The 16,469-nt window shown below is 41.9% G+C and overlaps 1 protein-coding gene across 1 annotated transcript in view; it reads left to right on the top strand.

Annotated features, from left to right (window-relative positions):
• The first annotated feature begins 6,539 nt into the window (after positions 1–6,539).
• Positions 6,540–16,469, top strand: part of TIMD4 (T cell immunoglobulin and mucin domain containing 4) — a 39,300-nt gene continuing 29,370 nt past the window's right edge. The window contains exons 1-2 of the mRNA XM_023218782.2: positions 6,540–6,654; positions 15,278–15,619. Coding sequence (XP_023074550.1) covers positions 6,597–6,654; positions 15,278–15,619 — 400 coding nt within the window. The 5' untranslated portion in view covers positions 6,540–6,596. The remainder of the gene's footprint in view (positions 6,655–15,277; positions 15,620–16,469) is intronic.

Consider the following 16,469-nt stretch of genomic DNA (forward strand, 5'->3'; position numbering starts at 1 on the left):
TGGCCCAGCGAGGTGGCTCATGCCTGTAATTCTAGCACTTTGAGAGGCTAAGGTGGGTGGATCGCTTGAGGTCAGGAGTTCAAGACCAGCCTGGCCAATGTGGTGAAACCCTGTCTCTACTAAAAATACAAACAATTAGCTGGGCGTGGTGGTAGGTGCCTGTAATCCCAGCTACTCAGGAGGCTGAGGCAGAAGAATCGCTTAAACCCAGGAGGCAGAGGTTGTAGTGAGCTGAGATCATGTCACTGCACTCCAGCCTGGGCAACAGAGAGAGACTCTGTCTCAAAAAATAATGATAATGATGAAATCAAATCAAATAAATGAATCAAGATTGGTACACTGTTAACTAAAATCCATACTTTATTTATATTTTCTTGCTTCTTAGCTAATGGCCTTTATCTGTTCCAAGATCCCACCTGGGATACTACATTATGTTTCTTATTTATTTATTTAATTTAACTTTTAAAAATAGAGACAATGTCTCACTATGTTGGCCAGGCTGGTCTTGAACTCCTCAGCTCAAGTGATCCTCCCACCTCAGCCTCCCAAAGTGCTGGGATTACAGGTGTGAGCCACCTCACTTTGCCTGTTTTCTTCATGATTCAATGTCATGGGTTTTGAGGAGGAAGTCCACAGAGGTAAAGTAACCCTTATATTACATCATGTCAAGGGTACGTATTATCAACTCAACTTATCGTTGATGTTGACCTTGATCGCCTTCCTGAGGTAGTATTTGTCAGTTTTCTCTACTGTAAAGCTACTCCTGCCCCGCCATTCCCCACTGTATTTTTTTTGAAAGAAGTCACTAGGTCAAACCCACACTGAAAGAGTGGGGAGTTAGGCTTTATCTCCTTGAGTAGGGAGTATCTACATAAATTATTTATAGTGCTTCTGGGCAGAAGATTTGTCTATTCTCCCCTACTTATTTATGAATTCAATAATTTACTTCCATCAGTATGGACTCAGATACTTATATTATACTTTGGATTATAATCCAGTATTCTTTTATTTATTTTGTTGCTCAGATTGTTCCAGCTTTGAGATGGAGCCAAAGCTTTTTGGAATCTCTTTTGATAATCTCCCTTGCCCTTTAAAATAATCCCATCAATGTGGGATTTTCTTTTATTTTTTAAAATTTTATTTATTTATTTATTTATTTATTTATTATTATTTTTAGCACTTTCTTGTTTTTACTTACTGACATTGCAGGATGCTCCAGGCTCATTCCGTAGGTTTTTTGCCTCAGTATTAGAATCAGCCATTTCTCCAAGAAGCCCTGGTTCTTTTCATGGGAGGATGGAATTAGGAATTAAGATGTGGGTGCTGGGTATGCTCAATATAACCATTTTATTTTATTTTATTTTATCATTTATTTATTTAATTTCGAGATGGTCTCCCTCTGTTGCCCAGGCTGGAGTGCAGTGGTGCGATCTCAGCTCACTGCAACCTCTACCTCCCAGGTTCAAGAGGTCCTCCTGCCGCAGTTTCCTGAGTAGCTGGGATTACAGGCTCACACCACCATACCCAGCTAATTTTTGTATTTTTAATAGAGACAAGGTTTTGCCATGTTGGCCAGGCTGGTCTCGAACTCCTGGCCCCAAGTGATCTGCCCACCTCGGCCTCCCAAAGTACTGGGATTACAGGCATGAGACACCACACCCGGCCTCAATATATGCGTTTTTAATAGTCAAGTTGTAAAAGGTTTATAACTAAAAAAATAGTGAATTTATTTCCCACTTCTTTGCATTAAACTCTTTTGAGCTTGTTCTTCTGTTTTTTACCTTCATATGACTCATAGTGTGTTTATGCTGGTATTGTCTGATTGACCAATTTGAGACACTATTTGTTGACTCCCTGTAAAGATGAATAGACTTTGGCTTTCTTACACCCCAACCCCACTTCCTCTCTACCAATTTTTCCAGTGTAGTGAAATCAAAATTATGTGTTAAGTCCGGGCACAGTGGCTCATGAGTGTAATCCCAGCACTTTGGGAGGCTGAGGCAGGCAGACCACTTGAGGCCAGGAGTTCAAGACCAGCCTGGCCAACATGGCGAAATCTCATCTCTACTAAAAATATAAAAATTAGCCCGGCGTTGTGGTGCATGCCTGTAATCCCACGTACTTGGGAGGCTGGGGCATGAATCACTTGCACCCTGGAGGCAGAGGTTCATCCCAAGTATTCCATGAAATAAGCCAAGATTGCACCACTGCACTTCAGTCTGGGTGACAGAGCGAGACCCTGTGTCAAAAAAAATAAATAAATAAAAATAAAAATTGTGTATTAAGCCGGTAGCCAGATTTTACATTATTATCAGCATGTAACTGTTAATATCTTTCACACTTAGCAAATGCACCATAATTACATTTCTTTTCTCGTACAGAATTTTATCTTCCTGGTTGTAATAATTATCTCATTTTTTGTTTGTTTGTTATTTTGAGATGAAGTCTTGCTGTCGCCCAAGTTGGAGTGCAGTGGTGCGATCTTAGTTCACTGCAACCACCACCTTCCCGGTTCAAGGGATTCTCACACCTCAGCCTCCCAAGTAGCTGGGATTACAGGCATGCGCCACTGCACTCAGCAACTTTTTGTATTTTTAGTAGAGATGGGGTTTCTCTATGTTGGCCAGGCTGGTCTGGAACGCCTGACCTCAAGTGATCCATCTGCCTTGGCCTCCCAAAGTGCTGGGATTACTTACAGGCGTGAGCCACCACGTCCGGCCTTCATTGTCTTTTTTTCTTAATTTCCCAAGTATCCATCAAAAATTCATCCCACGGCTGTGAGCAGTGGCTCATGCCTGTAATCCCGGCACTTTGGGAGACTGAGATGGGAGGATCACTTGAGACCAGGAGTTTAAGACCAGTCTGGGCAACATGGCAAAACAAAAATGTAAACAAATTAGCTGGGTGTGGAGGCACACACCTGTGGTTCCAGCTACTTGGGAGGCTGGGGCAACAGGATTGCTTGAGCCCAGAGGTTGAGGCTTTACTAAGCCATGTTCTTACCAGTGCACTCCAGTCTGGGCAACAGAGCAAGACCCTGTCTCAAAAAAAAAAAAAGAAAAAAAAAAATCCCAAGTATTCCATCATATCTGCCAAACACCTATCAAATTTATTTTCAAAATACCTAAGTACATGAGCTCATTCATAACACTCACTACCACTACCCCAAGACTTATTCCTCTGCTCTTCTGCCCCAGCCTGAGTTGGTTATTACAATAATTATTCTCCAAACATGCTTCCCCTATCACCCCAATGAACCACACGTCCTCATATTCACATCCTTGTATTGCTCCTTCCACTTGAGTTCTCTGGGATGGCTTTATAATTTGCCTTTTGACCAATAGAATACTGTAAAAATGATACTGAATGTCACCTAAGGCTGGGTCGTGAGAACCTTTGTGGATTATTCCTGAGCACGTTGGAATGCTAATGTTTAAGAAAGCCAGATGCTATGTAAAACATCCAGCTACTCTGAGACTGCCATACTATAAGGAAGCCCAAGTTCCCATGTAGAAAGGTCATGTGGAGAGAGATAGTTGTCATTCCAGCCCCTACCTCTTCTAGTCATTCTATTAATTTGCTAGACATATGAGTCTAGCTAAAAATGTCATTTTGGATGATCAGTCATGTGAGTGAGAAAGTTATCTTGGACAAATAGTCCAATCTAGTTTTGAGATAGCTGCAGCTCTAGCCACTGTCACCAAGTGAGAGCTACCCAGCTGAACACTGTCATCCCAGAGAATCATGAAAAGTATATTGTTCAGGCACTCGGTTTTGGGGTGGTTTGTGATGCAGTGATGCAGTTCCCCTCTAGGACTGTTCTGCAGTTTTCTTTGTGAAATTTTTCTTCCCTGGAGTTAGATGTGTTTTCTGGACTTCTTTACTTTCTCTTTCCTGGTTATTTCTCCTGTTTTGCTACAGATTTCCCTTCCATAACTTCCTAGGAAAGGAAGTATGGTAAGTAAATTTTGAATCTGTGTCCAAAAAGGCCTTTATTATGCTCTTACATTAGAGAAATAGATTGTCTGGGGGTAGGATTCTAGGTTGAAAATAAATTTCTCCTCTGGATTTTTTTTTTCTTTTTTTTGGACGCAGGATCTCTGTCTGTTTCCCAAGCTGGAGTGCAGTGGCACAATCTCAGCTCACTACAACCTCCACCTCCCGGGCTCAGGCAATCCTCCCACCTCAGCCTCTGGAGTAGTTGGGACTACAGGTGCGCATTACCACACCCGGCCAATTTTTTGTATTTTTGGCAGATACAGATTTTCTTTTCTTTTTCTTTTTCTCTTTTTCTTTCTTTTTTCTTTTTTTTGGATGGAGTCTCATTCTGTCACCCAGGCTGGAGTGCAGTAGCGCGATCTCAGCTCACTGCAACATCTGCCTACTGGGTTCAAGTGATTCTCCTGCCTCAGCCTCCCAAGTAGCTAGGATTACAGGCGTGCACCACCATACCCAGCTAATTTTTGTATTTTTAGTAGAGACTGGGTTTTGCCATGTTGCCCGGGCTTGTCTTGAACTCCTGACCCAAATGATCTGCCCGTCTTGGTCTCCCAAAGTGCTGGGATTACAGGCGTGAGCTGCCATGCCCGGCTGATACAGGTTTTTTACCATGTTGCCCAGGCTAACCTGGAACTCCTGGACTCAAGTGATCCATTCACCTTGGCCTCTCAAAGTGCTGAGATTACAGATGTGAGCCACCACACTCAGCCTCCCCTCTGAATTTTGAAGGCATTCATGCATTATTTTCTAGCTTTATTGTTTGGAACACCAATGCCATTCTAATTCCAAATTCATTCAGTGCAATATGTTGTTCTTTATCTCTGGAGTCTTTTCGTATCTTTTCTTTACGTCTGATGTTCTCATATTACATGATAATGTCTTGCTTTGTGGGGATATTTCATTGAGTTTAACATTTGATTGACCCCCTCAATACTGAGAGTCATGTCCTTTAGTTACAAGAGTCTTTCTTTTATTATTTCTTTAGTAATTTCCTCTCCTCTGTTTTCTTTTGTAATGTTCTGAAACAATCCTAGTCCTTTGACTTTGTAGATGATTATACTTTCTAACAAATTTTCTTAACTTTAGTTTTCAAACCTTCCATAAAATTCGGGGATAGGTGTAATATTTTTAATTTCTAAGAGTTCTTTTCTATCCTCTGATTTTTCATTTTTATAATGTCTGTGTTCTTTTTCATGATGTAAAATCTTTCTTTCTGAGAAAATATTAGCTCTTTAAAATTTTTTTGAAGTTCTCTTTAGCTCTCCCTGTTATTTTTGTCTCTTTTTTATGTTAAATGCTTTCCTCAAATGTCTGATGATCCCTGGTTATCGGTTCATATCTGAAAGTGACACTAAAAACTAATTAAAAGTTCTGCATGTATGGCTGAGGCTCATGCACTGATGAACTTATTGAAGGAGGGTTGAGTGGTTTTGTTAGGGAACACTCAAAAATATAAATATCTGAAAATGTTTTATTGGGACCATTTAGTTTATCCAGAGATTAAATCCTCCAGTTTCCTGGGGATAGAATGGGGAAAGGATCCCTTGGTTCTGTGGGCATTCAGTGGGAAGATTAACTCTAAATCCCCTTATTTTCATCCCTGCCCATGTTAGTCTGGCTTCTCTGGGTCTAGAACCTCACCTGATATTTAGATTTTTCACTGATACCTTCAGTAGAAGCAATGTTGAATGTTTGAGGTTTGTTGGCTGGTTACAATCAATTGAGAATTTTTAAAAATCTAGAACATTTGTGCATTCTTATATTTTCTCTCTGGTACTAAGTAGGAGCTAGCCACAGGTAGGCTTGGTCACATGGACACAGTACCCAAAGGGTCACAGGTCAAAGGACAATGTAGTGATTAACCATAATCTTTGGAATCAGGAAGTTCTGGGCTTCAGTGTCTTCCTAAAACTTAAAAAAAATAAATTTTTTATTAAACTTTTTTTAAAATAAAAAATTAAGATGGGGTTTCGCTATGTTGATCAGGCTGGTCTCAAACTTCTGGCCTCAAGCAATCCTTCCATCTTGGCCTCCCTAAATACTAGGATTATAGATGTGCACCACTGTGCCTGTCCTCAATATTCTTTCTCCATTATTAGGGCAAGGAGGCCGGGGGACAGGGTGAGAGAGAACCTAGAATGGGAATGGAGGTAACTTTCAGTCTAACTGTGCTTTGGCCCCATGAGGAATCTACATGTAAACACTTGCCAGTGTGGAGAGTCAATTGCATTTTGTGACAGGCTGTACAGCAGTTGGGACATCCGTGGCACGTGGACAGGTTATACAGGCATATTTGCACCAGCACATGCACGGATGCTCGTGCACATATAGGAAACCCACTATACACATGGACAAAGAAGCACAAGTGTGTCCATGCCATCCCTCCACACACACACTAGTCACCAGGAGAAAAGGGCTCAGCACATTTCATCATGCATCACCAACTGGGGGAAGCCATGTAGGACAGGAGAAAGGGAAGATTATGAGGCAAAAAGAGAAATGAAACTAAAGAGTCCCACCCTGTCAGCATTAACTGGGATATAAGAGGTTGGGCTTTGGATAGATAGACAGACTCCTGGGTCCGGTCAACCATCAAAATGTCCAAAGAACCTCTCATTCTCTGGCTGGTGATGGAGTTTTGGTGGCTTTATCTGAGTAAGTGTTCTGAAATCTTCTATGTAGAAGTTCTTGGAGGACTTGCTATTTTGTGATGGATTTCCATGCACTGGTTTGGGCCTCAGTAAAGCGGAAGCTTACTTCATTTCTGCATCCCTCCCCTCTCCCTACCAGGCTTCCTTCTGTGGAGGGTCTCTGTCCTGCCTTGTTATACAGAGGTTTATATCCAGAGACTGGTCTGGGGGTTTTAGGCTGGGGTAATTTGGGCTTGTATTGGAAATGGCAACTGAAGAAGAGACACTGAAATAAGTGGTTAGATAAATTGGGGAAAAGAGATTTCCTCTATGGGTGTTATTCATATAATCAATAAGCCAGGAGAATTTGTTCTGGTGAGAGTTGTGATAATTCTTACCATTCCCTCTGTTTTTAGAAGTGTTTGCTTTTCGTTTTGTTTTGCTGGGGTGAGGCGTTATGGTAAGGTTTCTTTTCTCCACGTTGTTTTTGGGTTTTGGATGATGCAAATATACACACTCAGTTTTGGCCAGTGAAGTTCTTTGCATCCTGGGGGTATAGGGCCACGTGTTCTGGCCTGCACTGCAGCTGCATCTCGGGCACTAACTGTTGACACTGGGAATATGTCTAAATTGCTCTGGCTCTCCTATATTTGAAATGAGAGACCTGGCTTTTTAAATGACCACTTGTCACAATCTATGCTTCTAGGACAAGATAATATTGAATGGCCCTTGCAGTTTTACAAAAGTCCATTTTTTTAATGGATACATAATAACTATACATATTTATGGGCTACATGTGTGTTATTTTGATATATACATACAATGTACAATGATCAAATCAGGGTAATTGGGATATTCATTTCTTGAAACATTTAAATTTCTTTGTGCTAAGAACATTTCAAATGTTCTCTTCCAGTTATTTTGAAATATACAAGAAATTATTAATAATGATAGGCACCCTACTATGCTATCAAACACTAGGACTTATTCCTTCTATTTAATTGTATTTTTTCCCTTTTTCCACATCTTCTAACTAACTGTATTTTTGTACCCATTAACCTGCCTTTCTTCATACCCCTTCTCCCTTATCCTTTGTAGACTCCAGTGACTATCATTCTATTCTCCACTATCATGAGATCAACTTTTTTAGCTCTCATGTATGAGTGGGAACATGCAATATTTATCTTTCTGTGCCTAGCTTATTTCACTTAATATTAATAAACTCTGTTTCCATTCATGTTGTTGCAAATGACAGAATTTCATTCCTTTTTGTGGCTGAATATTCTACTGTGTTTATATACCACATTTTCTTTCTTTCTTTTTTTCTCCTTTCTTTTTTTGAGTCTGAGTCTTGCTCTGTTGCCAGGCTGGAGTGCAGTGGCGCGATCTCAGCTTACGGCAACTTCTGCTCCCAGGTTCAAGCATCTCCTGCCTCAGCCTCCCAAGCAGCTGAGACTACAGATGCCAGCCGCCATGGCTGGCTAATTTTTGTATTTTTAGTAAAGATGGGGTTTCACCATATTGGTCAGGCTGGTCTTGAACTCCTGACCTCAGGCGATCACCCGCCTCGGCCTCCCAGAGTGCTGGGATTACAGGCATGAGTAACTGCACCCAGCTGTATACCACATTTTCTTTATCCACTGATGGACACTTAGGTCGATTCTTTATCTTGGCTATCATGAATAGTGCTATAATAAACATGGGAGTTCAAATATCTCTTTGATTCCCTTTCTTTGGGATATATCTCCAGTAGTGGGATTGTTGGATCATATGGTAGTTCTATTTTTGTTTTTTTAAGGAATCACCATACTGTTTCCCATAATGGCTGTAGTAATTTACAGTCCCACCAACAGTGTACGACAGTTCCTCTTTCTTTGTGTCCTCACCAGCAATGGTTACTTTTTGTCTTTTTCATAGTAGCCATTTTATCAGAAATGAAGTGATATCTCATTGTGGTTTGGATTTGCATTTCCCCAGTGATTAGCGACGTTAAACACTTTTTCTTCTACGTTTTGACTCTTTGTATGTGCAGAAACCTTTCCAACATGGTGCATGAGAAAGCACCCACATTTTAGGGAAAACAAACGTATTTCCTCACCTCTCAAACTCGTATTTTACTATTCTCTGACTTTCTTCCCTCCATAGTGCCATGCATCCTCAGGTCCCTACTTAAGTCAGGCTTTTCCTTGCTACCCCATAGCTTCTGGACTACTTTAGGTGTTTCTACTATGAGTTGTCATCCTCCTTGGAGTTCCTGCATCTGCAAACTTGTCACTCTATAGCAAATGCTGACTCACTTGCCTCTCTTCCCAGGTACTCTGCAGGCCCCATGAGGGGAGGCCAGGTCTGCTTTGTGGCTTGTTATATTCCAGCACCTAGTTACACGCTTGATATATTATAGACACTGAAGAAACAATCTACAGGCTGGTTGTGGTGGCTCATGCCTATAATCCTGGCATTTTGGGAGGCCGAGGTGGGTGGATCACCTGAGGTCAGGAATTTGCAACTAGCCTGGCCAACATGGTGCAACCCTGTCTCTACTAAAAATACAAAAATTAACCGGGTGTGTTGACATGTGCCTGTAATCCCAGCTACTCGGGAGGCTGAGGCAGGAGAATCGCTTGAATTTGAGAGGCAGGGGTTGCAGTGAGCCGAGATCGCACCAGTGCACTCCAGCCTGGGTGACAGAGTGAGACTCTGTCTCAAAAAGAAAAAACAAAAAACAAAAAAAAAGGAATTAAAAAACAATCTACAGAATGAAAAGCAGTCCCTGTCACTTTCACACTTTTATTTTGGGTTTGGTTTGGGTTTGTTTGTATGTAAGAAAGCTACCATTTGCCTTTCCATCAATTTTTTTTTTTTTTTTTAAACTGTCTTTGTCTTGTCCTGGAAACTTGAGGTTTGGAGGGTTTTGTTAGGTTGAAAGTTGCAGGGGTCTATGTCTACATGTCCTGCTACTGGCAGGACACTGGTTGAGGGGGATTTTCTAATCCTACTTGAAGGAGGCAGCACCTGGTGAGCTTTTTTTTTTTTTATTTTGTTTTTTCATATGTGCCTCTTCTTTTTTCTTTTGTTTTTCAATTTTTTTTTTTTTTGAGACAGAGTCTCACTCCAGTGCCCAGGCTGGAGTGCAGTGGTGTAATCTCAGCTCATGGCAACTTCTGCCTCCCAGGCTCAAGCAATTCTCCTGCTGCAGACTCCTAAGTAGCTGGGATTACAGGCACCTGCCACCACACCTAGTTAATTTTTTGTATTTTTTTAGTAGAGACAGGCTTTCACCATATTTGGCCAGGCTGGTCTTGAACTCCTGACCTCAAGTGATCCATCTGTATCAGCCTCCCAAAGTGCTGGGATTACAGGTGTGAGCCACCACACCCAGCCTATATGTGCCTTTTCTAAGATAACCAACTTAAAACAGAGTGACTGCTCAGAATCACCAAGGATCAGAGCTGGATGTACTCTTAAAAGATGCCCTTCACTCTGTAGATGGTGATTTTGAGACAGACTGGGGAAGGGCCAGCCTTGTTTAGGCTCACCAACTAAGAAAGGAACCAAGCTGGCATAAGGACCTAACCACCATTCCAGGTAGCTCCACAGAAGTGAAACTGATTTGATATCAACAATCGCTTTATAACAGACAGGAACCATTTTTTTGTCGTATTTCTAAATTCTAATGTCCTTGGTTACACATATTAATACTTTGTTAATTTCACATGGCATTTGATACTCCTCTTCATGTGGACCTCAGAACCATTTCTGAGGTAAGTATTATCCCCTTTGCCTTGTGATAATAATGAGGTCAGGATTATTGTGGCTTTCCTCCAACAACACAAAAGCAGTAACTGGCAGAATGGGGTTTACAATGTGAGCTTAATGGCCGTTTTTCCTGCCATATGCAATGTCTGCTTCCTTTTCTTATGTGAATTTTTAATAAGATGAGTAACACAGAAATACTCCTGGTGAAAAAATTAAAATGTTATAAAGCCGAATGCCCTTTGGACTGCTATCCCCAATTCCAATCCCTTTTCTCTGATCCTGGGGGTAACTGACACACTGAGTTTGGTGTCTATCCCACCAGACACTTTTCTGTGCATTTACTTTCAAATGTCTGAGCCCACAAAAACAAAGACATTGGTTTATTTATTTATTTTATAAGAAGGGTTTTATATTTTATGTCTTGTATTGAAATTTGCCCTCTTCATCATTAAATAGCTTGGAGTCTTCATGCCAATTCATGTAGGTCTATCTCTAATGCTATCAATCTACATAGAATTCCATGGAATAAAGATGCCCCAGTTTAGCCATTCCCCATATATACATTGTCCATTTCATTCACATATACATGGAGGCTGCAATAAACATTTGCAAATAAGCATCTTTGTCAACATGTATTTTTCTAGGGTGGATAACAAACGTGAAATTGCTAAGGCATACTAGGACTCATGTATAGTGAATACTTAATAGAAACCATCAAATTTCCTCACAGTGTGGCTGTACCAATTTATACCCCCATTTCACTCTGGTTTGTCTCAGGAGGCTAAGTCCTTTCCTAAGTCCCTTCCCACAAGCATCTTGGAGCCTTGTTTACTCACACCTTGACCAATATTCAATATTATCAGTGTTCTAAGTTTTTGCCAGTCTAATGGGCAAAATTTATTGGCTGCTCTTATTTCCTTATCTATGAATTGTCTATTATGTCCTCTGCTAGTTTCTCTATTGGATCTTTTCTTTTTTCTTTCTTTCTTTTTCTCTTTTTTCTTTTTCTTTTCTTTTTTTTCTTTTGAGATGGAGTCTTGCCCTGTTCCCCAGGCTGGAGTGAAATGGCATGATCTCGGCTCACTGCAACCTCTGCCTCCCGGGTTCAAACGATTCTCCTGCCTCAGCCTCCTGAGTAGCTGGGATTACAGGCGCCCACACCCAGCTAATTTTTGTATTTTTAGTAGAGACGGGGTTTCACTATGTTGGCTAGGTTGCTCTTGAACTCCTGACTTCACGATCTGCCTCCCAAAGTGCTGGGATTACAGGCATGAGCCACCACGTCCAGCCGCATCTTTTCTTATTATCAATTAGGATGCCTCCTTTTATACTAAGGTACTTGGGAAAATAAAATGTTGACTCTCCAGTGGAATACTTCTTATACATGTTTTATTAATTTACCAAATATTTATAGGAACAAGATGATCTATTTTTTCTTTTTACTTTCTTGAATTTGAGGCAGTCTTGCTTTGTTGCCCAGGCTGGAGTCCAGTGATACGATCATAACTCACTGCAGCCTCAAACTCGCGGGTTCAAGCCATCCTCCTGCCTCAGCCTCCTGAGTAGCTGGGACTGTAGAAATGTGTCACCACACTTGGCTAAGTTCATATTTTAGTAGTTATTAATTTTAGGTGCATGTGTTCTATGTTGTTAACACAGCTGAGGGTGATGACAATGAACTTCTTATTTTTCTCCTGGATTCATGGGAGGCAAAACGGATTTCCCACTGCATTGACTTTTTTATTTTTATTTTTTCATTTTTTTTTTTTTAAGACAGAGTCTTGCTCTGTCACCCAGACTGGAGTGCAATGGTGTAATCTCACCTCACTGCAACCTCTGCCTCCTGAGTTCCAGCGATTCTCCTGCCTCAGCCTCCCGAGTAGCTGGGTTTACAGGCACCCATCATCATATCCAGCTAATTGTTATATTTTTGTAGATATGGGGTTTCACCATATTGGCCAGGCCGGTCTTGAACTCCTGACCTCAAGTGATCTGCCAGACTCTGCTTCCTAAAGTGCTGGGATTACGGGCATGAGCCACTGTGCCCCGCCTCCCACTTCATTTATAATCTGTGAAACATTTCCACTGTGCAAAGTGAAGAGACTAAATTCGGGGAAGGCTGCAGGCTGGTCTGAACTGAGAATGATCTTTTATCATAAGAAAAACCGGAGGTTGCAGAGAGCCGAGATTGCACCACTATGCTTCAGCCTAGGTGACAGAATGAGACTGTCTAAAAAAAAAAAAAAAAAAGCCAGCTGTGAAAAACCCCAGAAGCATATGGTCTTGCTTACCATATGGGTGACTCTTAGGGCTCAGGGCCACCTTCTCCTAGAGAGAGGAATGCCTGGATGTTACTGCCAGCAGATTCAGGGAGGAGCACAGCACTGCTGGCCGGCCCTGTCTTCGGTAACTTAGCCAACTAAGTCAGCAAAGTTCGTGAATGGAGAATCTCACAGGAAGGTGCCTCAGAGAAAACAATGAGCAGGGACCCAGGTACCCAAGGGGCAGCAGGGTGTGGTCTCAACAATCTGAGATCTACAGGCTGCCTGACTTTCACCTCAATAGCATTTCTGGGGAAGGAAATGGTTTAGAATAATCTCTGATGCACAATTAAACCAACGGGCTTAACATTTGGCTGGAGTGCAGTGGCGGGATCTCAGCTCACTGCAAGCTCCGCCTCCCGGGTTTACGCCATTCTCCTGCCTCAGCCTCAGTCTCCTGAGTAGCTGGCACTACAGGCGCCCGCCACCTCGCCCGGCTAGTTTTTTGTATATTTTAGTAGAGACGGGGTTTCACCGTGTTAGCCAGGATGGTCTTGATCTCCTGACCTCGTGATCCGCCCGTCTCGGCCTCCCAAAGTGCTGGGATTACAGGCTTGAGCCACCGCGCCCGGCCGGGCTTAACATTTTTAACAGTGAAAATGTTTTGCAGATTATCAGAGGTGAAAGTAATCTTAGAGGAACTTGTCTAGTGGTTCTCAAACACTGGTTGAGTAGTCAACTACATCAGAGTGGCCTGGAGAAGTTGATTCAAGTACATATGCACCAGCCTTTGCCTCAGGGATTCAGGCTCAGGTTTGGGCAATAAACTATGTATTTTTAACAAGCTCCCCTAGGTCATGCCAATGAGTAGCAGTGGTTAGGACACCCTCATGCTTCATTTTAGAAAGGGAGGAACGTTCCATCTCAAATAGCTGATGCAGTAAACCTTACCCTCCAGTATTTTTTTTTTTTAATGGCACAGCTGCCATTTTAGATAATTCCTGTGGTTCCTTCGAGCTCTAAAATTAACAAAAAAATACATGATGCCAAGTGAAATAAGCAAGGCATAGAAGGACAAATACAAGATCTCACTTATATGCAGCATCTAAAAACGTTAATCCCATAGACACAATAGAAAGGTGGTTACGGAGGCTGGGGGGTGGGTGAGTGGGTGGGATAGGGAAAGGGAAGATGTTGATTAAAAGGTACACAGTTTCAGTTAGACTGAAGGACTAAGTTCTAGTGATCTATTGCACTGCATGGTGACCACAGTAATTAATGTGTTGTATATTTCAAAATTGCTAATAGATTTTTAATGTTCTTGCCACAAAAATTTGTTAAGTTGGTAAGGCAATGGATATGTTAAAATTAGCTTGATTGAATCTTTCTACGATGTATATGTATATTAGAACATCACATTGTACTCTATAAATATACACAATTATTGGCTGGATGCTGTGGCTCACGCCTGTAATCCCAGCACTTTGGGAGGCCAAGGCGGGCGGATCATGAGGTCAGGAGATCGAGACCATTCTGACTAACACGGTGAAACCCCGTCTCTACTAAAAATGCAAAAAATTAGCTGGGCGTGGTGGTGGGCACTTGTAGTCCCAGCTAGTCGGGAGGCTGAGGCAGGAGAACAGTGTGAACCCGGGAGGCGGAGCTTGCAGTGAGCCGAGATTGTGTCACTGCACTCCAGCCTGGGTGACAGAGTGAGAATCCATCTCAAAAAAAATAATAAAAATAATAATAAATATATATATATATATGCACACACACAGAATTATTATTTGTCCATTAAAAATAAATAAATAGTCCATGAACTTCACCTAACTTCATATTATCTAACAGCAAACAAATAGTCCAAAGCAAGTAATTTCCAATTCTAGTTATTTCCACTGAAAGGAGAGAAGGAAATGGAATACAGTTTTACAGCCTATCTTTTTCTCATAGCACTCTCTGGATTAGGAGACCCATTTGAAGCTTTTAAGTCTAATGTCCACAATATCTACTTGTGGAAAACAGCCCACCTGATTATATGAATAAGTGAAATTGAGTTACAAGGTCAGGATTTTTCATGTGAGAGTTTACTGGTTAGTGAATGGAACTCAAATCGGAGTATTTAAATTAGCAAAAAGTCTTGCCATGGTTAGAGATTCAAGTGGTTACCTGGCACCACTTGGGGGATAGAATCATGTGGAGTTAGGAGCACAGGAGAACAGCAAGGCACATCAAAACTTATGCTAAAGAACCACATAAGCCAGGCAACATGGGAAACCCTGTCTGCACAAAAAAACACAAAAATTAGCCAGGAATGCTGCCATGCACCTGTGGTCCCAGCTACTCAGAAGGCTGAGGTGGGAGGATGGATCGAGTCTGGGAGTTCGAGGCTATAGTAAGCCATGATTGCACCACTGCACTCCAGCCTGGGTGACAAAGCAAGACCCTGTATCACAAGAAAAAAAAAAAAAAAAAAAGAGAGAGAGAAAAAGAAAAAAGGAAAGAAAATGAAAGAAACATAGACTATAGGTCTCTTCATCTTCCCGGAAGCATCTATTAGCACAAAAACTGTGTAGCATATTTGAGAGATTTCAGTACTGCATGACTTAATTTTCGCATGTTTTCTCGCAGCACCAGTCACTTCAGAGACTGTTGTGACGGAGGTTTTGGGTCACCGGGTGACTTTGCCCTGTCTGTACCCATCCTGGTCTCAGAACAGCAACAGCATGTGCTGGGGGAAAGACAAGTGCCCCCACTCCGGTTGCAAGGAGGCGCTCATCCTCACTGATGGAACGAGGGTGACCTCAAGAAAGTCAGCAAAATATAGACTTCAGGGGACTATCCAGAGAGGCAATGTCTCCTTGACCATCTTGAACCCCAGTGAAGGTGACAGCGGTGTGTACTGCTGCCGCATAGAGGTGCCTGGCTGGTTCAACGATGTAAAGATAAACATGCGCCTGAATCTGCAGAGAGGTAAGCACATGAAGGGCCTCATGTCTGTGGAAGGAGAGATTCAGTGGTTAATGGATAATGGGATCAGTGGCTGGTGGTGAAGAGGCTGGAGTTGCTTTCACGGTGAGTGGGAAGACTGAATTTGAAATAAGGTGCGGTGGCATGAAGTAGGCAAGTAAACACAAAAGCAGCCATAGAAATGAGTGGAAGGTGGAAAGGGAACTAGTGAATTGCAGGGTCAATTTGAAGAGGCAGCTGCTACGTATCTAGGGGATTACCACCTTGCAGATATTTGGGTCCAGTGTTTTCAGATCTATCCATTTTTATGTGAACTCTGTTGAATTTTGCATGTTGCCAGATTTTAAAATAATAAAAAAACTGCATGAACTAAGTAAAATGTATTCAGGGATCATCTTCAAGCAGTAAACCAACAGCTTGCCACTTCTGGCTGGGGGGAAAGGGTGTGAGATTTGGACACAGAGCAGTTTTCAGGAGCTCTTTCTTCTGTTACTATCAGTTGCTTTGGATGAAATTTGGAATATGGTGGGACTTCAAAAATTTGAGCTGCATTGAGCCTATGGTTGAAAAATGCTAACAATAATCACCTTTAGTGCTTGTCCGGAATGGAGCTTCCCAAAGTGAGCTCTGTATTCCACCTGCATTGGTGTCACCTGGAGGCTCTATTCCTAACTGGATGGACACCTTGGAAGACAGGAGTCTAGACATCTATATTCTTTTTTTTTTTTTTTTTTTAGAGAAAGGGTTTTTTTTTTTTCCCCCCGGGGGGGGGGAGAGGGGCGCATTTTTCGCCCCTCTAAAATTCTACTCCCGGGTTCAAGCGATTCTCCTGCCTCAGCCTCCTGAGTAGCTG

This window comes from Piliocolobus tephrosceles, chromosome 4, assembly GCF_002776525.5.
Source record: "Piliocolobus tephrosceles isolate RC106 chromosome 4, ASM277652v3, whole genome shotgun sequence".
In the NCBI taxonomy this organism is placed as follows: Eukaryota; Metazoa; Chordata; class Mammalia; order Primates; family Cercopithecidae; genus Piliocolobus; species Piliocolobus tephrosceles.